The sequence below is a fragment of the Schistocerca cancellata genome, chromosome 6 (assembly GCF_023864275.1).
Source record: "Schistocerca cancellata isolate TAMUIC-IGC-003103 chromosome 6, iqSchCanc2.1, whole genome shotgun sequence".
NCBI classification, from domain to species: domain Eukaryota; kingdom Metazoa; phylum Arthropoda; class Insecta; order Orthoptera; family Acrididae; genus Schistocerca; species Schistocerca cancellata.
The window spans coordinates 346,217,663-346,238,451 of record NC_064631.1 but is presented as its reverse complement, the minus strand read 5'-3'; the positions used below and the strand labels follow the sequence as shown (position 1 = coordinate 346,238,451).

Here is a 20,789-nt window from a genome sequence, read left to right as displayed (position 1 = left end):
AATGGGCTGCAAATAGGGAAACCCATTGAGATAAGCGAATCTGACAGAAAGCAGATTATTATCGTGCAGAGCCTGTGAACGAGTACCTTGAATATGGCGAAGATGGTTGAATGTTCATGTGTTACTGCCGTGAGCATCTATGGAAAGAAGAAGGACATTGAAACTACCGCAAGGCGCTAAATGGTTGGACGTCCATGAGTCATCACAGAATGTGGGGCTTGGAGGCTTGTACGTTCTTTAAGGTAGGATACATAGTGATTTGTGGCATCTGTACCAAAAGAGCACAATGCTGGTGTACGAACGTGTTTCAGAGCACACTGTTCATTGCACATTATTGAACATTGAGCTACGCAGTAGACTATCCCTATGTGTTCACATGCTGACCCAATGACGCAATCGATTATGAATGCAGTTGGCACAGGACCATTGGTATTTGACCGTCATTCAATGGCATTGTGTTGGCTCTTCGGGTGAACCACATTTTTGATACACTAGGTCAATGGTCATATCCACAAATGTCATCATCGAGGTGAACGGTGTGCTGCATGCCACAGAAGCAGACTGATGGAACAGTATTATGCTATGGGAGACATTCTCCTGCAATTGCATGGGACATGTGGTAGTAATCGAAGACACTGACAGTTGCAAACCACCTGTATATCTGCATCCTTTCATGCTTGATGTCTTCCCTGAAGGCGATGTCATCTTTCATCAGAATAATCGTCCGTTTTTCTGAGCCAGAACCATGCTACAGTGGTTTGAGGAGCTTTATAGTGAACTCACGTTGTTGTCTCAGCGACCAAATTCACCTTATGTAAATCCTTGGAACCCATCTGGGTTGAAATCAGGCACTATCAGCGTGTAAATCAGCGACTTGTTATTTACAAGAGCATGACCTGTGCATGGCCACAAATGTCCACGAACATACCAACAAACTGTCAGAACCCTGATATGCAGAATCAGTGATGTATTTTGTTCCAAAGACAGACTGACAAGCTATTAATCAGCTGATCTTAATGTTTAAGCTCATCAGTGCACGTGTGTGTGCGCACCCATGTGTCAGTCCCTAGTTATAAAAGGTGTATGACACTGCTGCAATTCGCAAGATGAGGACATAATGATTTAGAACACAATTCAATTCAGAGCCTAAGAAACATCCTGATGATTACAAACCACTCATTTCATTGAACTACATTTTGTATATTTAAATGAGAACAATTTCTCTTTCCACTGATAGAAAGAAAAACTGAAACCATTCAAAACCCTTAAGCAGAGCTGCCAACAAATGATGAGAGGCGCACATGTTACAAGTTACAAGTCAATAATGTTCCCCAAAAACTGCATTTGAACATTTTCATACTAGTGCAGCACACTAAAGTGTAACTTCACACATCAGACAGATTTACTATTTCTAAAGTGTGGAACTTCCCTTTCCATTCAAATAAGCAGCATGGGAAGAATCACTGTTTAAAGGGGAGGGGGGGGGGGGGCACATGCACTGCAATTAGTCTAATGCTCTGAACAGGAGAAATATGTACAGGCTATAGCCTATTCCTAGATTTTTCACACAATACTAGCTCTTGAAGCTTTAGAAGTAGGCTTTGGCAGGACGGCTGGGATCTACCTACAAGTACTTGCCAATTCAGGTTCTCACACTGTTTCCATGAAGCTCTCCAATTAATGAAACAAGCCTGGACCATTTTTGCCACCATTCTTTGCATATGTTAAACATGCTACACTAGTCCTATTTTGTACAAAACACACACACACACACACACACACACACACACACACACACACACACACACACACACACACACTCTTCAGCAATATTGCTGACTGACTGAATTTTACCAATATCTTGCCAATAAACCATAGCCTGTCATCTTTGTTACTGGAGACTGAGCCTTTGCGATCATTCCATTTCTGAGCCCTACAAATACTGACTCAACACAGTACAGTGGTCACTTTGGAGTGATATACCAATGATAAAAGTCATGGCACTGAATTGGTGTGTGTGTGTGTGTGTGTGTGTGTGTGTGTGTGTGTGTGTGAGTGTGAGTGTGAGAGAGAGAGAGAGAGAGAGAGGGGGGGGGGGGGGGGGTAGGTTCAGGCCAGAGGTGGTTCTATGTATTTCTGGAGATATTTTTGTACCGTGACTTGCGCTCGCTCACTCAGGTTACTGTGAACATAAATCAGGGAGTTTATTTCAACATCGTTAGGAGATGTTGCCTTTTCTTCTACAGCTTGTTAATTAGTATGCTGTGGACTCTCCTGTCTTCCACTGTGACAACTGTTGTGTTCACTTCAGGTTTTTCCTCACATAAATACTCTCCTAGTCATCCTGGTGGATTTATTAACTTTCTCTCTAAACTGACATTGTCAATACGGTCAGGTCTGTTTGCAGCTACGAGGTCTAAACTATTTTCGTTGTGAGCGAGTTATCTAACTAGTTGTTCAACGCAGTTTTTGGAAAATGTGTTGAAAAGTGCTTCACAAGACTATTTTTCCATACCTCATGCAGTTTCCCAGTCTATACTCTGTAGATTAAAGTTGCCTCCAACTAACTTTGCATGAACTGGGTATATCCACACGATGGAGCATAGACCTTCTCTCAATGATTCTACATCTGTTACAGTGGAATCGAGTGGCCAGCAAAAACATCTGTCCTTTTAATACATTTACACACAGTTTTTTCAAAATTTTCCCAAATTTCCCCACCCTTTAACGTGTTTTGGCGGCAACTCAACCACCTAACCTTTGTGCACATCATTGTTTACCAACCCAAGTTCACCACAGGATCAAAATAGCTCAGCTTTAACGAACACTTTTTCGACTTTTTTCACACCAGATCTCCAGTTGCTTTCTAGTTCACCTTTATCTCTCCCCATATATTTTGATTTTTATTTTCATTTTCATTTCAGCCTCATATTACACTTTCCACCTTCTAATACCATGTCACCCTCACAACATCCCCACAACGACCCCATTAAGTTTTATTTACATTCCCTCCGCAAACATGCCTTCGCCCTAGCCAGATTACGCTCCCATACTTTATTTACTCAGGCTTGTCTGACATTTGGCATTACCCCCAAAGGCCTCACATTTAAAGTTCCCATCTCTGGCTGTAACCCTTCTTTCCATCAGTCCCTATACCAGTTCCAAACTGAACAATCCATAGCCCTACACATCAACTCAGCCAATGAACACACCTGTCAATTCCTATCCCTAATAAAAGTCCTCAATCTTTCCTCTCCCACATCCACACTGGCTGTTCAGAGCATCCTCCTACAGACCAACCGCAAATTAGAACAGCATGCCACCCTCCACCTCAAAAAACTATCCAATCTCCTGGTTTCCCACCTCCGGAAAGGCAACTCACCCTTCACAACCTTTCCAGCAAACCTCAACCTCCTCTCATTGCTCACAGACCCAGTCTCTCCCATCTACTCAATCTCCCACTTCCAGCTCCATTCCCCCCAAAACCTCAAAATTCTAATCAATACAATCTGGAACCACAACACCCTAATTCAGTAGTTAACCTTTCCTCCAAACCTCTCTCCCAATCCGAAACCTCTGTCCTATCCAAAGGCCTCACCTTCAGCCCTACTCCCAGATTCAACCAAACAGCCCTCGTCAAAGATTTACTGTCCTACACTCGTACTCTCTGCTGGAAATATCACTTTGCCACGAAGTAAAATAATCCTAATCCTACTCCTAATGATCCAACTCCCCAAGACACTATCCAAATTGAACCCTGCCTGGAACAGTTCCGTCCTCCGTCGCAGCGGGATCCACCTCCTCTTCCTCAAAATCACCCTCTCCAAACCTTCCAGGAATTTCTCACTTCCAGCCTTGCCTCTCAATCCTTCTTGAAAAACCTTAATCCTACTCCCAACATCACCACTGCTGAAGCCCAGGCTATCCGTGATCTGAAGGCTGACCAATCCACTGTCATTCTTCCGGCGGACAAGGGTTCCACGACCGTGGTACTTGATCGTCGGGAGTATGTGGCTGAGGGACTGCGTCAGCTTTCAGACAACACTACATACAAAGTTTGCCTAGGTAATCCCATTCCTGATGTCCAGCAGAGCTTCTAGGAATCCTGAGAACCTTAGGCCCCCTACAAAACCTTTCACCTGACTCCATCAACCTTCTGACCCCACCGACACGCCCCACCCCTACCTTCTACCTACTTCCTAAAATTCACAAACCCAATCATCCCGGCCACCCCATTGTAGCTGGTTGCCAAGCCCCCACAGAACGTATATCTGCCTACGTAGATCAACACCTTCAACCCATTACATGCAGTCTCCCATCCTTTATCAAAGACACCAACCACTTTCTCGAACACCTGGAACCCTTACCCAATCTGCTACCCCCAGAAACCATCCTTGTAACCATTGATGCCACTTCCTTATACACAAATATTCCGCACGTCCAGGGCCTCGCTGCGACGGAGCACTTCCTTTCACGCCAATCACCTGCCACCCTACCAAAAACCTCTTTCCTCATTACCTTAGCCAGCTTCATCCTGACTCACAACTTCTTCACTTTCGAAGGCCAGACATACCAACAATTAAAGGGAACAGCCATGGGTACCAGGATGGTCCCCTCGTACACCAACCTATTTATGGGTCGCTTAGAGGAAGCCGCCTTGGTTACCAGGCCTGCCAACCCAAAGTTTGGTACAGATTTATTGATGACATCTTCATGATTTGGACTCACAGTGAAGAAGAACTCCAGAATTTCCTCTCCAACCTCAAATCCTTTGGTTCCATCAGATTCACTTGGTCCTACTCCAAATCCCATGCCACTTTCCTTGACATTGACCTCCATCTGTCCAATGGCCAGCTTCACACATCCATCCACATCAAACCCACCAACAAGCAACAGTACCTCCATTATGACAGCTGCCACCCATTCCATATCAAACGGTCCCTACCCTACAGCCTAGGTCTTCGTGGCAAACGAATTTGCTCCAGTCCTGAATCCCTGAACCATTACACCAACAACCTGAAAACAGCTTTCGCACCCCGCAACTACCCTCCCGATCTGGTACAGAAGCAAATAACCAGAGCCACTTCCTCATCCCCTCAAACTCAGAACCTCCCACAGAAGAACCCCAAAAGTGCCCCACTTGCGACAGGATACTTTCCGGGACTGGATCAGACTCTGAATGTGGCTCTCCAGCAGGGATACGACTTCCTGAAATCCTGCCCTGAAATGAGATCCATCCTTCATGAAATCCTCCCCACTCTACCAAGAGTGTCTTTCCGCCGTCCATCTAACCTTCGTAACCTCTTGGTTTGTCCCTATGAAATCCCCAAACCACCTTCCCTACCCTCTGGCTCCTACCCTTGTAACCGCTCCTGGTGTAAAACCTGTCCCATGCACCCTCCCACCACCACCACCACCACCTACTCCAGTCCTGTAACCCGGAAGGTGTACACGATCAAAGGCAGAGCCACCCGTGAAAGCACCCATGTGATTTACCAACTGACCTGCCTACACTGTGAAGCTTTCTATGTGGGAATGACCAGCAACAAACTGTCCATTCGCATGAATGGACACAAGCAGACAGTGTTTGTTGGTAATGAGGATCACCCTGTGGCTAAACATGCCTTGGTGCACGGCCAGCATATCTTGGAACAGTGTTACGCCATCCGGGTTATCTGGACACTTCCCACTAACACCAACCTATCAGAACTCTGGAGATGGGAACTTGCCCTTCAATATATCCTCTCTTCCCTTTACCCACCAGGCCTCAACCTCAGCTAATTTCAAGTTGCTGCCGCTCATACTTCACCTGTCATTCAATAACATCTTTGCCTCTGTACTTCCGCCTCGACTGACATCTCTGCCCAAACGCTTTGCCTTTACATATGTCTGCTTGTGTCTGTATATGTGCGGATGGATATGTGTGTGTGTGTGCGCGCGCGAGTGTATACCTGTCCTTTTTTCCCCCCTAAGGTAAGTCTTTCCGCTCCCAGGATTGGAATGACTCCTTACCCTCTCCCTTAAAACCCACATCCTTTCGTCTTTCCCTCTCCTTCCCTCTTTCCTGATGAAGCAACCGTGGTTTGCGAAAGCTTGAATTTTGCATGTGTGTTTGTGTCTGTTTGTCTATCAACATACCAACGCTTTCGTTTGGTAAGTTACATCATCTTTGTTTTTAGATATATTTTTCCCACGTGGAATGTTTCCCTCTATTATATTGATAATTAACTTGAGTTCACCTAGTTTCAACTTCAACAGACATATTTTTTTTCAACAGCAATGAACACTCCCCCTCCTTTGACGTCTAATTTATCTTCTCAATACACATTCTTGTACCTTGCTAAATATTTCAGAGCTTTCTATTAAAGGTTTCACCCAGCTCCCGGTTCAAGCAATAATTTTAGCATGACAACTCTCATGAAGAGCAATGGGTCCATGAACTTTGTTACAAATACCATCTCAAATTCACATCCAATGTAATAAAGCTACGAAACCATCCTTGCTACCAGAGCTATTTTATTTGTAGCTGCTAATCATGTACAGCTGCAGTCCCACCATACACTATGGTAGATATAGTTTACAGGGCAGCTCTTCTACAAAATTATGCACATTAGTTTCCGGCAAAGGTAGATTCATGGCACACACCACTGAAATAAGAAGATCAGTCCAGGAGTTTCAGCACAGCGATGATATCAGCCAATTGTGCCCTAGCAAGAAATGCTCTTTGAAGACACTAGGAGAATGAGTGCATTATGGTACCAAAAATGACTTCTCTGTATACATAATGATGATTCAGTGTTGCTGTTAACTAAAATGCCTAACTAACTAAGAAACATATCTGTGAAACTGTAAGTACAAAACACTGTTAATTAAATATGAAATGAGCATGTGTTAGGTGCCATGAAAAGAGGACTGAGAAGTACTCTGCTGAGGTATATTATTTCCAAGATTGATGTGTTAATTTCTTTCAATGTTCCTCTGCAAAACCTAACTATGCACAGAAAATTAAGGTGTCAAAGTTATTTGACAATTGTAAAAAAAATTCATCTGTTGTGTGCTACTCGGCTGCCACAGAGCACATGATGCAGTAAAGCTGTTATCACACAGGCCATGGTATTCAACACGCTACACACTGACTTTATCTCTACCTTGCTGCTGAACATTCAGGAATTTTACAGTTTGTGCAGACGGTACATGTGCATCAACATTGTATACACAACTGCAGCGTGCTCCAGCAGTAATTTGGAGCTACAAGAAATGTGGGCGAACTACACAGTACACACAAGTTCTCAAAATCTAAACTAGCTACAATAGCTTGAAGCTGTCCTCACACAGGATCAGGTAGCCGATGACAATGTGGATGGGGATGCTACAACCAACTGCAGAAGACACAGTGCCTAAGTCACATTAGATATGCTGGTTGATGTGATTTGTCGACATGCCTTGGTGATTTATGACTGCAACACTCTCCAGTGGCAGTTGTTAGGTATCTCTGGCTCGCAAATCACATGAAATTGATGGGCGTAAAATTCTTGTGTTAGCTCTATTAAAATACACATTTCATCCCTTGTCCACATGCTAATGATGTTCTCTCTGTAGGATACATAAATATAAACTTTATCATTCACGAACATGTTAACGCAAAAAGCAAAGTTTCAGAACACTGGCTTATAAAAGTTCCACACAAATAGTGTGATACAAATTTAGTATAGTATTCCACATAAGATTAAAAATTATTTCATCATTATCACTTTTTAGTAATACCCTAAGGTCATTCTTACTTGATCACCTTTTGTATTCAATAGCACAATATTTGGAACATGTGAAATACAAGACTTGAAACAAGAAAAGCAAAAAATATCTTAATGGAAGTAGTGTGAGTTCTCTTTTAGACACAGCCAGTGGACAAACTCATTCCTGAGAGACAAGTGGACTTGTATTTATATAAAACTGAATATTCCAGAATAAACATCTATTAAATTTAGAAGGAAATCAGGATTCTTTTAGAAAATGTATTTATATTCAGAGAGTCATGAACCAGTTACACATCACTTCACAACTTCCTGTCTCTGTTCATCACATTAAACTAAACTTCCACAGCTTATGACCATATTTTGTGTGTTACCATTTCCTGAAGGCTTTAATCATCTATATGATATTAACTGACATTTAATTATGACAGACCATTCCAAAAACCGTGCGTTCTTTATGGATCTTCAATGTGCCACTGTCTCAAAACAGTATACTTTCAAAACACCCAAGTCAGAATAAAAAAATCTTTAAACATCTAACTGACATTTCCTGTCATTTTACTGCAACCAACTGCACTCATAACAATGAGTTTTTGGGAAGCCTCAATGCGATGGAGCTTTGAAATGGGATTTATTCATGCGACATATGTTATATTACAAAATCCACTAATATGGACTACAAGTAAAAATGACAAAATCCAATATTGCATCTCCTGAGTGTACTGAAAAGAGATGGCCAGCATGTGACATAGGTGGCGTTTTTCTGTCTCATTGGTCTATTTTCAAATACGAACTCAGATTTTCTGACATAATTGTTACTGCTCTGCATTATCAGACATATGCCATAATGTGCTGTTTCCATGCTATGACATCAGAAACTCTGCCTGCTCAATGTTGATGTTCTAATGTGCAGTCTGTGCGAGAACGGCTTAAGAAAAGAAACACAAGTGGGACAGAGTTGAGTGGGGACTCATTCCAGCAAAGATATGTACCACAAATGGGGCAACTTTTACAAAGAGCAGATTGTTATGATCTGAGGTCTGCGAACGAACATCTCAGAAATGGTGAAGGTGGTCAACCTTCAGCACACACTGCTGAACATGGGGCTCTGCATTAGATGATCCCAAGGTGATTCAATGATACCCTCAGTTATGATTGCAGTGGGCAGAGAATAATCGAGATTAGATCATGGATCAGTGGAAACATGCCTTCTGGTCAGTTGAATCAAGTTTCTTGTAACACTAGGTCGATGGTCGCACATGGATACCCTGTTGTCCAGGAGATGATTATGGTCGTGATGATGATGATGGGTAAAAGAGGCTCAACAACATAGTCATCAGTGCTATTATGAAGTGGCAGAGTGCCATTCATGTGGAGGGAAGGGAAGGGAAGGAGGGAGGGGGGATGAAGTCTCTCCCCATGGCGGAGTTGCTTATAATACATGGAAGTCGACCTATCAATTATAAAAAAACCTCCATCATGACACACTTTACTACAAAACTGAAAACCAATTCACAAAAACGCAAACCGCCTGGGAAAGCTACCCACTCACAGCATGCTGACCTCCCCTTCCCAGTACTTTAGGGATGAGGTTCACCTGTTCACAAAATTTCAAAACCTGTGTACACTTGTGTGTCAGTGAACATTGTGTGCTGATCTCAGGCAAAACTGAAGTTTGCCCTTATAATAATATATAAAACACATGTGACCATAACATGCTGAACCAAAAACTTCACAGTGGCTGTCCACCCCCCAGAGGGGAAAAAAAAAAACCATGTGTCCTATGCACAATCTAGTGAGCAGTGCTTCCTTCCATTGATGTATTTGGCACAAGTCCACCAAGTTTGCACTGTCGCATTGAGAGACCACAATTTGTTGTTTACCACTTACACCCACTTTATTTCCCACTGTCACACAATGACACTATGGTGTGCAAAGGAACAGCACATTGATGCACACCACCATCCCTACCCCTACCTGCTCCTTTGGCTGCTTTGTCAGCATTACCCTGTCTCTTAAAGTGTCCAGGTGTCCATCAAAAGAATACCTCTTTGTGTCAGTGTTAGATCCAGTGTAAAGTTTCATGAATGATCTGAATCGAGTAGTCTACTGAATATTTGAGGTGGACCACTTGTAGTGCATTAAGTGAGTCAGAGCTGATGAGAAACTTCATCCTGTAATACCTCTGAATCCACTCCAGTGCAATCATAACCCCATGTAACTCTGCATCATAATTCATAAACAGTTCTGAAAGATGTAGTTGTAAAACCCTATTCGGGACAACAGATGAACAACTGTGTGTATTCCTTGCTGGGAGCCACCCACACATACAACAATAAAACCATATTATGTACTTAACAATGAAGTAAACAGATTTGTGAAAAGTAATCTGCAGTACAAGTTTTCTTGTACTGCCTCAAGTTTAAATTCACTTTGGGCCTCTGAAGACACCGAGGCAGCAATCTGTTCCATCCCTGAGTGCATATTTGGAGATCCAATATATCCAGATCTGTGAGATAGTCATAAGTATGTACCCAAATAGCTTGGTCACAATTGGCCAACTCCTGAACACTCCTGGACAGCCACTCATAGTAGGAGTGGACCACCACACTATATGCTAATGGGTGAGGCAATGTTAAGATTTTCAAGTACTATCGAGCCAGAATGCACCACTGAATTCAGAGTGGTGGTTGACCAGCCTTTGCACGCAAACAATGAAATATAATTGGCTAAAAATGCTTTATGCTTTCTCCAATTCCTCTCTCCAAAAGCAGTTTCTAAAAAAAATTCTGTTTAGCCAGGAACCCAAAATCTTTTTGATGATAAGAAAGATGGATGAACAAAAACTTAATATCAGAACTGCAGAGCTGCTCCATCTAGCCAATATTGAATTTTTGATAATGTTATTTTTTTCTAATATCATCTCTTATTCTTTTGTAAATGCAACAGTGACATAGCTTTTATGTTTCAGTCAGACAATAAGAATGAAGACAAATCTGCACTCTTAACTGTATGATGATATGTGTCGCTACAGTGAGTCTTAGTTGCCCTGTGAAATTTTATCACCTCAGCTTGATCTTTGTATAATTATCTGAAAAGTCAACATGCATTAGCAACTCATTCTGACTACTTTTAATACCTGGTGTTGTCTGTCTGTAGTATATAGACACATTCTCTTTTTAATAGCGTGTTGGTCCCTTAAATCTCTAGATCCATTCCAGAACCTCTCATCTGAATCTATTCTCTCTCCTCAACTCCAATATTCCTTACACTCTTACCTTCTACATGCTTACTAAAATACATAAACCTAACCACTCCGGACACACCACTGTCACTGGATACTGCACTCCACAGAAAAGATCTCTGCCCTTGTAGACCAATGTCTTTGGCCTATTACTATAACAACTGCCCTCCTATATAAAAGACATTAACCATTTCCTCTGACTGACTCTGGACCAGTAAAATGTTGGTTCTACTATGTTCATATTGTTGGTTATTAGTCACTGTGTTATGTCTACTATTGTACAGGTATTGTGCTATTTTTCTTTCGAGAAATATATGAGTACGTAGTGTACAAACTGTCAGCGACTACCACAATTTTCTTTTTCTTTTTGTCCATACTTTCTAATACATAAATTATTTTCAAAGTGCCCAAATGTACCAGAATAAACAAAATGTGTACGAGACGCTGCACCATACAATGTACTTGCAGTGAGACTGTCGCAATTCCTGAAATCAATCGCATGTAGCATCTGGCCTGCTGAAAAGCACTGCAGTCCTGGGTCCTTGGATAAACCATGAAAATCCGCCCCCACACACACACACACACACACACACACGCAGACAGAGAGAGAGAGAGAGAGAGAGAGAGAGAGAGAGAGAGAGAGAGAGAGAGAACCGGACTGCAAGCAGATTGGTGAGGCTATATCCGATGAGCAGGGCTTGCACATTAGTGAAAAATGACAGGCTTCAGATCGGCAGGCCCAATCCGTTAGAGATACCCACAGAAATGGCTTGCGTTTTTGGTCTGTCACGGAAGCCCACTCGTGTGGCCAGCTATTTGTGTGTCACAGACACTATGTTGATGAAATGAGATCACATTGATCAATCCATGCAACAGTTAACTTGCACAAATACTCTGAGAATCAGTTCTAATGAGCATAGGTAGCAACTCACCGTAAAGATGATCGCTAAGTTCAGACAGGTATGTAGAAAAGACAATCGCACTCTCACAACTAAATTTTCAGTCATAGCCTTTGTCAGAAAACAAGAGCATACACACATTCACACAGTCCCCCAACACAACTCATGCGTACATGACTGCCGTCTATGGTTGCTGCATCAACAGTCTCTGAGAATCAGATTCAAACAAACCACCACTCCTGCCTAACATTGGCTAGTGGCAAGAAGTGGTGGCAGCACTGTCTGCAAGCTGAGGAGAGTGGTAGGAAGGGGAGAAGCAGTAAGAATGAGGGAGTAGGGAAGTGGCACACATACTCCGCTGCACCCAGCCAGTGACGATGCATGACATCTCAAGTAAACAAACCCTTTCATCTACAGACAAAAATGAGATTTTTCCCATTTTTTAAAAATTTCCCTGATATGTTTGAAATTCCCTTATTTCTAGAACTTGTGGCAACTCTGAATCTACTCCCTGACCACACTTACACAAACCAATGTACAGAACATTCCAGATGCCCTCTTAGGACCAACATAGTTCCAACAGAACACACTTTACCCACAGAGCACTGGGGAATGGTCATCAGTGGAGTGCATTTCTTGTAGAGTAACAGAAATAGCAGAAGTGGAGGAAATAAGTGGCGTAGACCTGGTGGTGACTTTTTAATATGCATTACAGTTCCACTGAATAATCACATTACTGGTCTCCAGGTCAAATGTGTAGGGTCCAGGAGGACTGTTCACACCCCAGGACCACTGCCTGTTACCGATGGTGATGGAACCACATCAATGAGCATTGGTTCAGAATCCAACAGTGGGGAGTGGGGGTTCTGTTGCCTCTTTGAGATCACTGGAGTAGCCTTGTTCTGATTCATCATCTTATTATCCTTCACAGCCTTTGGAGGTCAGGATTCTTTCAAGGCCTAGCTGTGACAGGCCTGGAGATGGATGAAGAGCAAGCAGCCCTGGGGCCTTCATGTCGCTGGTCCTTCAGCTATTGGCTGGCTTTAGCCTCTGATGTACGGGTTTCTGTGGAGATGGATCCCGAGACGGAGCCCTGCCATCTGTAGAAGGAAGCAGCTCCTCTAGCTGGGTGTGGGAAGTGGTTCCTGAAGATCGTGCTGCGAGAGAAGTTCACTGGGAGTAGTAGTTTCGAAAAAATTGAGGTAGTGAGTGGGATGGCTGTAACTTTTGCATAACTGCGCATCGTATCAACAATATGTAGGTGTTCAACAGATTTATGTTCCTGTATTTTCTTTTATTTCTTGAAGAAAGGGCAAAATAGTGAATGGACACTGACACAGAAAGGTGTTTGTTCAAAAGGACTACCTTTGTGGAGTGATTGCCTGGAGCTATATTTTAGGTTGCTTTTATTCTGGAAATAGCCATTACATTACAACAAGTCTCAGTTTTAAATGGTATTAAATCTGACTTAACCAGTCGTACAGCTCACATGATACTACCACAACATTACCCAACACCCTCCCCCCTTCCCAACAAAAAGCCCTCTAAAATCTTAACATTTTGAGCTCAAATTTTGCACTGTACAGTTTCATTCTATAGGGAACTCTAAGGTAAAAATGAATTAAAACTACAGATCATCAAATTTTTGCTCATCCACTTGGCACAAAAGACCCACTGGGTAATTCCATGGGAACTTGGGACACGTTTGTCATAATTAAAATTGTCTGTCACTTACTCATGTAGCATATCATATTAAAGCTCTGAATGTGTAGTTTCTAAATTGAGCAACACTACAACAAACCTCATGGGAGCTATGCAAGAGAAGCACTAATGCAAACAGCAACATTGCCTCGTTTAACTGCCATTATTGGCAGTGAATTAAAATTTATTTACTTACATATTAAACATGTTTTATATGTAGCATGCTATATGGTGTTCATTTCTGCCATTTAATGCAGGTTTTCACATGTGGGCAGATAATACAGTAGCTTCAATGTGAATTTTATGTTAGTCACCAAACAGGCCTTTTTTAGTGCTGTCGTTGCAATGTTTTTGGGCTATTGCATCCATAAACATAAGGACACACATCCAACACAGCACACTGAGAAACAGGAGGCATAATATGCTTCTACATACATTGTAATAGACAGTGTCACAAATGTAAAAAGGTACTTTGGAACTCATGTAACCTCCATTAATTGTTACATTAGTCACAGGCTGTATTGACAGTTTATTATCTGCCTCACTTGAAATCACTGTTTAATTTTACAATTTCATTTAAAAGCTGTGATATTACTGTGCATCACAAACAATGTAAACAATATTTATGACAATTAATAGATTTTTTATAGGAAATTGTTGAAACGCAAATCATTGGGCACTATGGCTCCCATGACACCAGCAGAATGGGAAAGAAGTCGTCAATCTAAGCAAGATGCACAAAAAATAGCAATGTAAAGACAAAAGGCACGAGAAAATATGAAGCTTCGAGAAAGTTTGAAAGGTGGCAATAACATTCAACAAAAGGAGAGGGAAGCTTCTAGGATCCATAATAGGAGGAAAGAAAGCCAAAAACAGGCTTCTGAGGAAACAGCAATAATGCCCAGTAGTTGTTCTGAAATATAACCACATAAAAGGTTTTGCAACGAGCTGTCAGGAAAGTGAATGAAGCTTTAGCCAGCATCCTGAAAAAGGAACAAACTTTATAACAAAACTTCTCAGCAAATTTATGTAGCACCCATTCATCTGACTCACTGCTAAGACAGGTTAACCATAATTACTGAAGAAACGAAAGAAATTGTGTGAGATTTCTGTTGCAGTGATACAATTTCATGCCAGGAGCCTGATAGGAAAGATGTAAAACCTGTCCAAGATACACACAGGAAGACAAAGACAAGCAAGCAAAAGAGGCTGATGTTCAGAGTGAAGGATATCCACTTCTTGTTTACAGAGAAGTATCCTAAGATGAAAACACAGTTGTCAATGTTTTGCAAACTGTGTGCAACATATGTTGACTTGTTTGACTGAGACTAGAAGTGAGCTGTTGTTTATACTGTGAAAACTTCAGATTCCTTCTTCTTCAGATCCTCTTACTCACAGTGCAACAAAAACTGTATGACTGGAATGTGCCATTTGTACTTACCGGTCAAACAATTTGTAGACACCTTGGAGTTTTATGTGCAGCAATAAACTCAAGGAAAAATTGCAAGATCTACACCACTCAGTGGGATAGAAGGAGAACAATTGTGAAGAAAGAGTGGAATCTTCTTGAAGCAAGAGCTGAACTAACATCTCATCTCAACAAAGTAAAATTACACCTAAGGTATATAACATATTGATAAGCATTGGAATTGCAGAAACAGAAAGACACTCTGCAGCAGGATGTGTGATACTGTAAAGAGGTTTTGCTGAAAACTATTGTGTAACACAGCGGAATGAGGTAATGGCCGCACACTGGAACAATGACTGCACCGAGAAAATATATACTGCAGTCACACGTAATCTGGATTCTGCCAAGAATGTAAGGCATCAATGTTATGCTGTGATTTCAGATTGGACTCGGCACACATCTGCAGAAGTACAAACCTTCAAAAAAACAATCACACATTTTGGAGACCAATTTGAAACTACTGAAAAAAGTTACAGCTTGGAGTGATGGCAGAGCCAGTTATTTAAAAAATTCTTATTCCATGGCAGCTATGTAGGTGAGCCCAAAATGCTGTGCTTAGAAACTTTCTTAATCCATCATAGTAAGGGCACACACAATGGTACGGGTGTTGTTGCAAAAGGATATGTTTGAAGGCGCATCCTCCAAGGTGATGAGTATGTTACTAATGCCAAAGAGTTCTATGCTGTGCCTGTTGCTGGTCATTTGAATATGCAAATCCTGTTTGTCACACAGTCACATGCAAGAACAAAAACATAAACTTCAGTAATTTCTTTCAAATTTGCACCTCCTGTCCAAGGCATCAAGAGAGCAAAAAATGGCTCTGCGCACTATGGGACTTAACATCTGAGGTCATCCGTCCCACAGAACTTAGAACTACTTAAACCGAACTAACCTAAGAACATCACACACATCCATGCCCGACACAGGATTCGAACCTGCGACCAGTCGCGAGATTCCGGACTGAAGTGCCTAGAACCGCTCGGCCACCGCGGCTGGCTCAAGAGAGCACCCTGTGTGAGACAAGTAGAAAATCTGCAGGTTCTGTTATATGAAAACACAGAAAATGATTGCCGTTTCTGATACAATAGATTTAGCAATGCCAGCCTTAATAATTGCAACAATGATTCCTACAGCAGCTTTCCCCAAAGCAGTGGTTAAAACATTCATATTGCATTATCTTTTGGTGAAACCAAAGATTTGTTACATACTATGGAACTATCTTTATATGACTAGTGTGCTGTTCAGTAAGATAAAGGTATCCTGGAGAAGCTGTTGGACTGGAGCCTGAGGATTCTAATGCTTTTCAAGTGTCTGTCATGATTCCTGCTTGCACATCAATGTACAAATGGCCTGACAAAAAGGATCAGATTATCATATGAGTGACACAGTGAAGAAATTGCACTCGCCACCAACCCTAATGAATCATAGAATGAAATTTTCACTCTACAGCGGAGTGTGCGCTGATATGAAAGGAGAGCTTCTGTAAAGTTTGGAAGGTAGGAGACGAGGTACTGGCAGAAGTAAAGCTGTGAGGACGGGGCGGGAGTCGTGCTTGGGTAGCTCAGTTGGTAGAGCACTTGCCCGCGAAAGGCAAAGGTCCCGAGTTCGAGTCTTGGTCCGGCACAAAGTTTCAATCTGCCAGGAAGTCCAATGAATCATGGTTGTCATTTCAAGCTCAGGGAGGATATATGAGATTTATCCAGTGCTGAATGTTTTACATTTACATGTAGCTTATTTTGAAATACTGTAATGACCACTGTGTTACGTATACATACTGAATACAACCTTGTCACCTTCACTTAATGTGCCACACAGCAATCAGCAGCTGGTAAGAAGTCGGGCAGAGTTCAGAGGTCAAAATCATATAGTGATAATGGACAGTGCTGGCACCTGACAAAAATCATGGGAACTTTAGGTGGTTTTCATAGGGTCACGCAAATGTTATGTTATGTCACAATTTTTTTAAATATTTCTATAAATAGGCTATTGGATTAATAGGCAATATGTGAAACTATCAAAAAATCCTGGAAGTCAACCTACCATACGTAGTATAAAGGACGTGAAAAATCAATTATTGTACCCAAAAGGGAGGGGGTTATGCCTGTCACGACAATATGTATTTTACGTTAATCACCATGGAATGATCCCACTGTCAAACGATACTCTTCATAGACTTTAGTATTTGTAAATTACAATTGGCTGAGTGTAATCCTTCAGTTTGCAATATTTCTTAGCAGTTCCGAACTAACTACCTTCCTCTGCTGCTTCCTAATAATGTGTTTATCGTCATCTTTCCACAATTCATCCTCTAGCTGTTGTTGCCGCCTTGCATTTTCTTCTTCCTTTGCTGCAGTTTTGCGAGCTCTTGCAGCAGCAGCTTTACTGTTTTCTCCCACAAATTTCTTGGGCATTAGATCTAATTGACGAATACTGAAACAAAAGAAACCGTAAAATATGAAGCATGCATTAAAATTGTCATTTACGTTACACACTCAACTAAACACTTCTTTTCTATGGCAAAATTAGGAAATAATATTAACCTATGGGTATTCTGTCTGAATGCCACAACTGTTCTTGATCAAATGATATTACAAGTATTGTTTCTACGACTCATACTGGTCACGAATTACAAAGAAAAAATTTAACATCAGGAAGTCTATTCGTTTCCTCCACAGTCACGCACAAGATAGTTTTTATAGGGATGAGAAGCTTATTTGTAAACACTTCTGAAATGACAATACCTACACGATTTTACAGTTGAAACAAATTTCACATTCACAATCGAGCAGGAACACTAACTTTGCAAAGTCTCCTTCCTGTCACCGCCTACCACACTGTTGTAAGAAACACAAAATTTACTGCGAAATTATACCATGTATCATACGCAATGACAGCTGATCTCAAACAAGTGCAATGCAACCAAACTTCCTCGTACGCAACAGACAAAAATAGTTGCGCTAGTCAGGGTCGCCAGCCTTTCAACGCTACTGGATCGCATAATTGCAGCAAAATTATCGTATATATTTATGACCTACAAGACAAAATCCGTTTTTAGGTTGTCTGGCCTCTACTTTTGTTTGTAGATGGCGTATCTACCAGCTTACAGGGGCAACAAAAAGTTCATTTTCAATATTTCGCGTAATTATTGACCGAATTTAAAAAATTGATGTGCTGTCGTAATTTACTCACTACGAGTAAACTAAGATTAACACAATAAAATAAGAATTAAAATTATAAACTATTTGTTGTGAAGCTAATGGCCCTCAAATATTAGAAATTTGTTCATCCATTGCTCGAGAATGATAATACTTCCAACAAAAATATAACTTCAAACCTTTACGGAACTTTTACTCACTGACAGCCCTCACAAAATCATGAAAGGAAAAAAGTTTATCGCTTACTACTTTTTCGCTGTTCATGTGGTCAAAATTCAGCATATGCAATGACGTTTTAATTTCTTAATCCTTTACTACTAACGCTGTTCGCAACACACATTGCAGACAGTATCTACATGTATCACTGAATGCACATGCAAAATTATATCAATCTGCGACACATAGTTCAGTGGGTATGGCGTGATAAGACACTTAGACGTGTAAAAAACTAGCTTCTGCTTACATTGGTATGCATAAATACTTCAACACCAAACATGGCGTTTTAATTTATTACTTTTTTACTATTCGCTGCACATTTTACATGCAGTATCTACATGTATCACTGAATGCACCTGCAACATAATATTACTGTACAGCAAATAGTTCAGGAGATATGACGTTAGAAGTAATGAGATCCGTCAAAAACACGCTTCTGCTTAAAATAGAGCGCAAATTACCTATCCTATAATCATCCAGTATTTTATAAAGAAAGCACTTAGCAACTTCCAACAAACTCGAAGCACAGTTTCAACGATTTTTCTAAAGGTTCTCTCACACGCTTATCGTCAAGAAAAGCGGAATCAGAGCGCTATCATGATTGTTGTAGTGCATTGGAACAAACTCGTGGTCGGCCACGACTAGGGATTTATACTGGTACCATGTAAAAATAGGAGATTCCGATTATTTCACATTAACTTATTCACATTTTAATGCTATAGATTTTTAACTTTCTTATCGGGAAAAATTTATAAAAATTAAATATGGCTCACAAAATTATATTAAAAAAATTACTTCATTATTAGCTTATCTTGAAAGAAGACTAAAAAATGGAATGTGCCATCATCTTCCTCCTCTGGAGGATCAGTAACAGAAGAACACGAAGTGGAAGGCCTGGAATGTAACTGCCTTCCCTTCATGCTACTGACCTTATTTTCATAGGAACAAAATTTTTAGATGACTGCTGCTCCTCATACTTTGGCAGACAAGCAAATCCTTATTTATTGTGGAAGCAAGGAGCCTATTCCTATTTTTTATTTTTATGAGATTCATCTCACTAAAAACACATTCACAGTCAGCATTTTAATGTGAGGGGTATAAACATGAGAGTGCAAACTGTGGTATGTCTGGGAAATCCCTTTCATCAAATATAGTTTTTATATTGAGTATGTTCCCCCAAAATAGTTCCACTTCTAAGCAGTTCATAATATTTTCGTCTATTTTTAAGACAGGAAGTTTCCTCCAGTCATCGTTGATTTGTTGTAGCTGCTTATCATCATCTAGAGAGACTTTTCTTGGCAATTTTGCTGTAAGAGGTATATGAGAGGGAGTTTCTTCCCTTTCTTTACTTGAAAGAAACCTGTTAGGCATCAAAACTTCAAGCCATGGCAATAGATCATCATCATTAAAGTTATATCTCTCTTTTGGTTCTGAAGATCCTGTCTGCATAAAATTCCTACATTTGCAGTAAAAGTCTTTTACAGCATCCTGTTCATTATATATATCTGGTTTCTGAATTGCCTTCAGAACTTCAATTCCTAAATACATTTAGCCTCAGTGATAAACTTGGATGTGTTGTTTGGCCGGCTGGAGTGGCCAAGTGGTTCTAGGCGCTACAGTCTGGAACCGCACGACCGCTACAGTCACAGGTTCGTATCCTGTCTCAGGCATGGATGTGTGCGATGTCCTTAGGTTAGTTAGGTTTAAGTAGTTCTAAGTTCTAGGGGACTGATGACCACAGTAGTTGAGTCCCATAGTGCTCAGAGCCATTTGAACCATTTTTTGGTGTTGTTTGTGTTAGTGTCAATAAACTTATTGGTTATGCTGCACTACTGGTCCTTATAGCAAAGCAACATTTCCTATTACCTTGTACCATCTTTTCGTGTAAGTCAATAATGACAACTTTACCACTCTGGAAATATATATGTGAATCTGTGAATTTCGGTAAAATATATACCAAAAGTAAATTAATTAATTTTAAAAAAAATTGTCCTTGAGGGATCGGTGAATTTCTTCTGCTGCAACCAGGCTCTCTTCTAAGTATTTACGTAGTATAGTTATATGGTTTCTGGGGCAAAGAACATACTTTTTCCAAATTCTCAGATTTAAAAACAATATTTTAGTTTTATCGTTTCCCCCATTTATATATATAATCTGAGAATATATATATATATATATATATATATATATATATATATATATATATATATATATATATATATATATATGGTTATAATAGAAGGAAACATTCCACTTAGGAAAAATATACCTAAAAACAAAGATGATGTGACTTACCAAATGAAAGTGCTGGCAGGTCGACAGACACACAAACGAACACAAACATACACACAAAAT

The 20,789-nt window shown here is 40.7% G+C and overlaps 1 protein-coding gene across 4 annotated transcripts in view; it reads right to left on the bottom strand.

Moving 5' to 3' along the window:
* The window catches only part of LOC126190664 (coiled-coil domain-containing protein 124), a 35,486-nt gene extending 17,471 nt beyond the window's left edge, over positions 1-18,015 (bottom strand). The window contains exons 1-2 of one of the 4 annotated variants that reach the window (XM_049931105.1): positions 17,863-18,015; positions 17,316-17,493 (exon numbers count right to left, since the gene is read on the bottom strand). In XM_049931105.1, the coding sequence (XP_049787062.1) occupies positions 17,316-17,474 (159 nt within the window). In that variant the 5' untranslated portion in view covers positions 17,475-17,493; positions 17,863-18,015. Of the gene's footprint in view, positions 1-17,315; positions 17,494-17,603; positions 17,759-17,804 lie in introns of those variants that run through there. The other 3 variants (XM_049931104.1, XM_049931103.1, XM_049931106.1) reach the window with 3 other exon arrangements.
* Between the last annotated feature and the right edge of the window lie 2,774 nt (positions 18,016-20,789).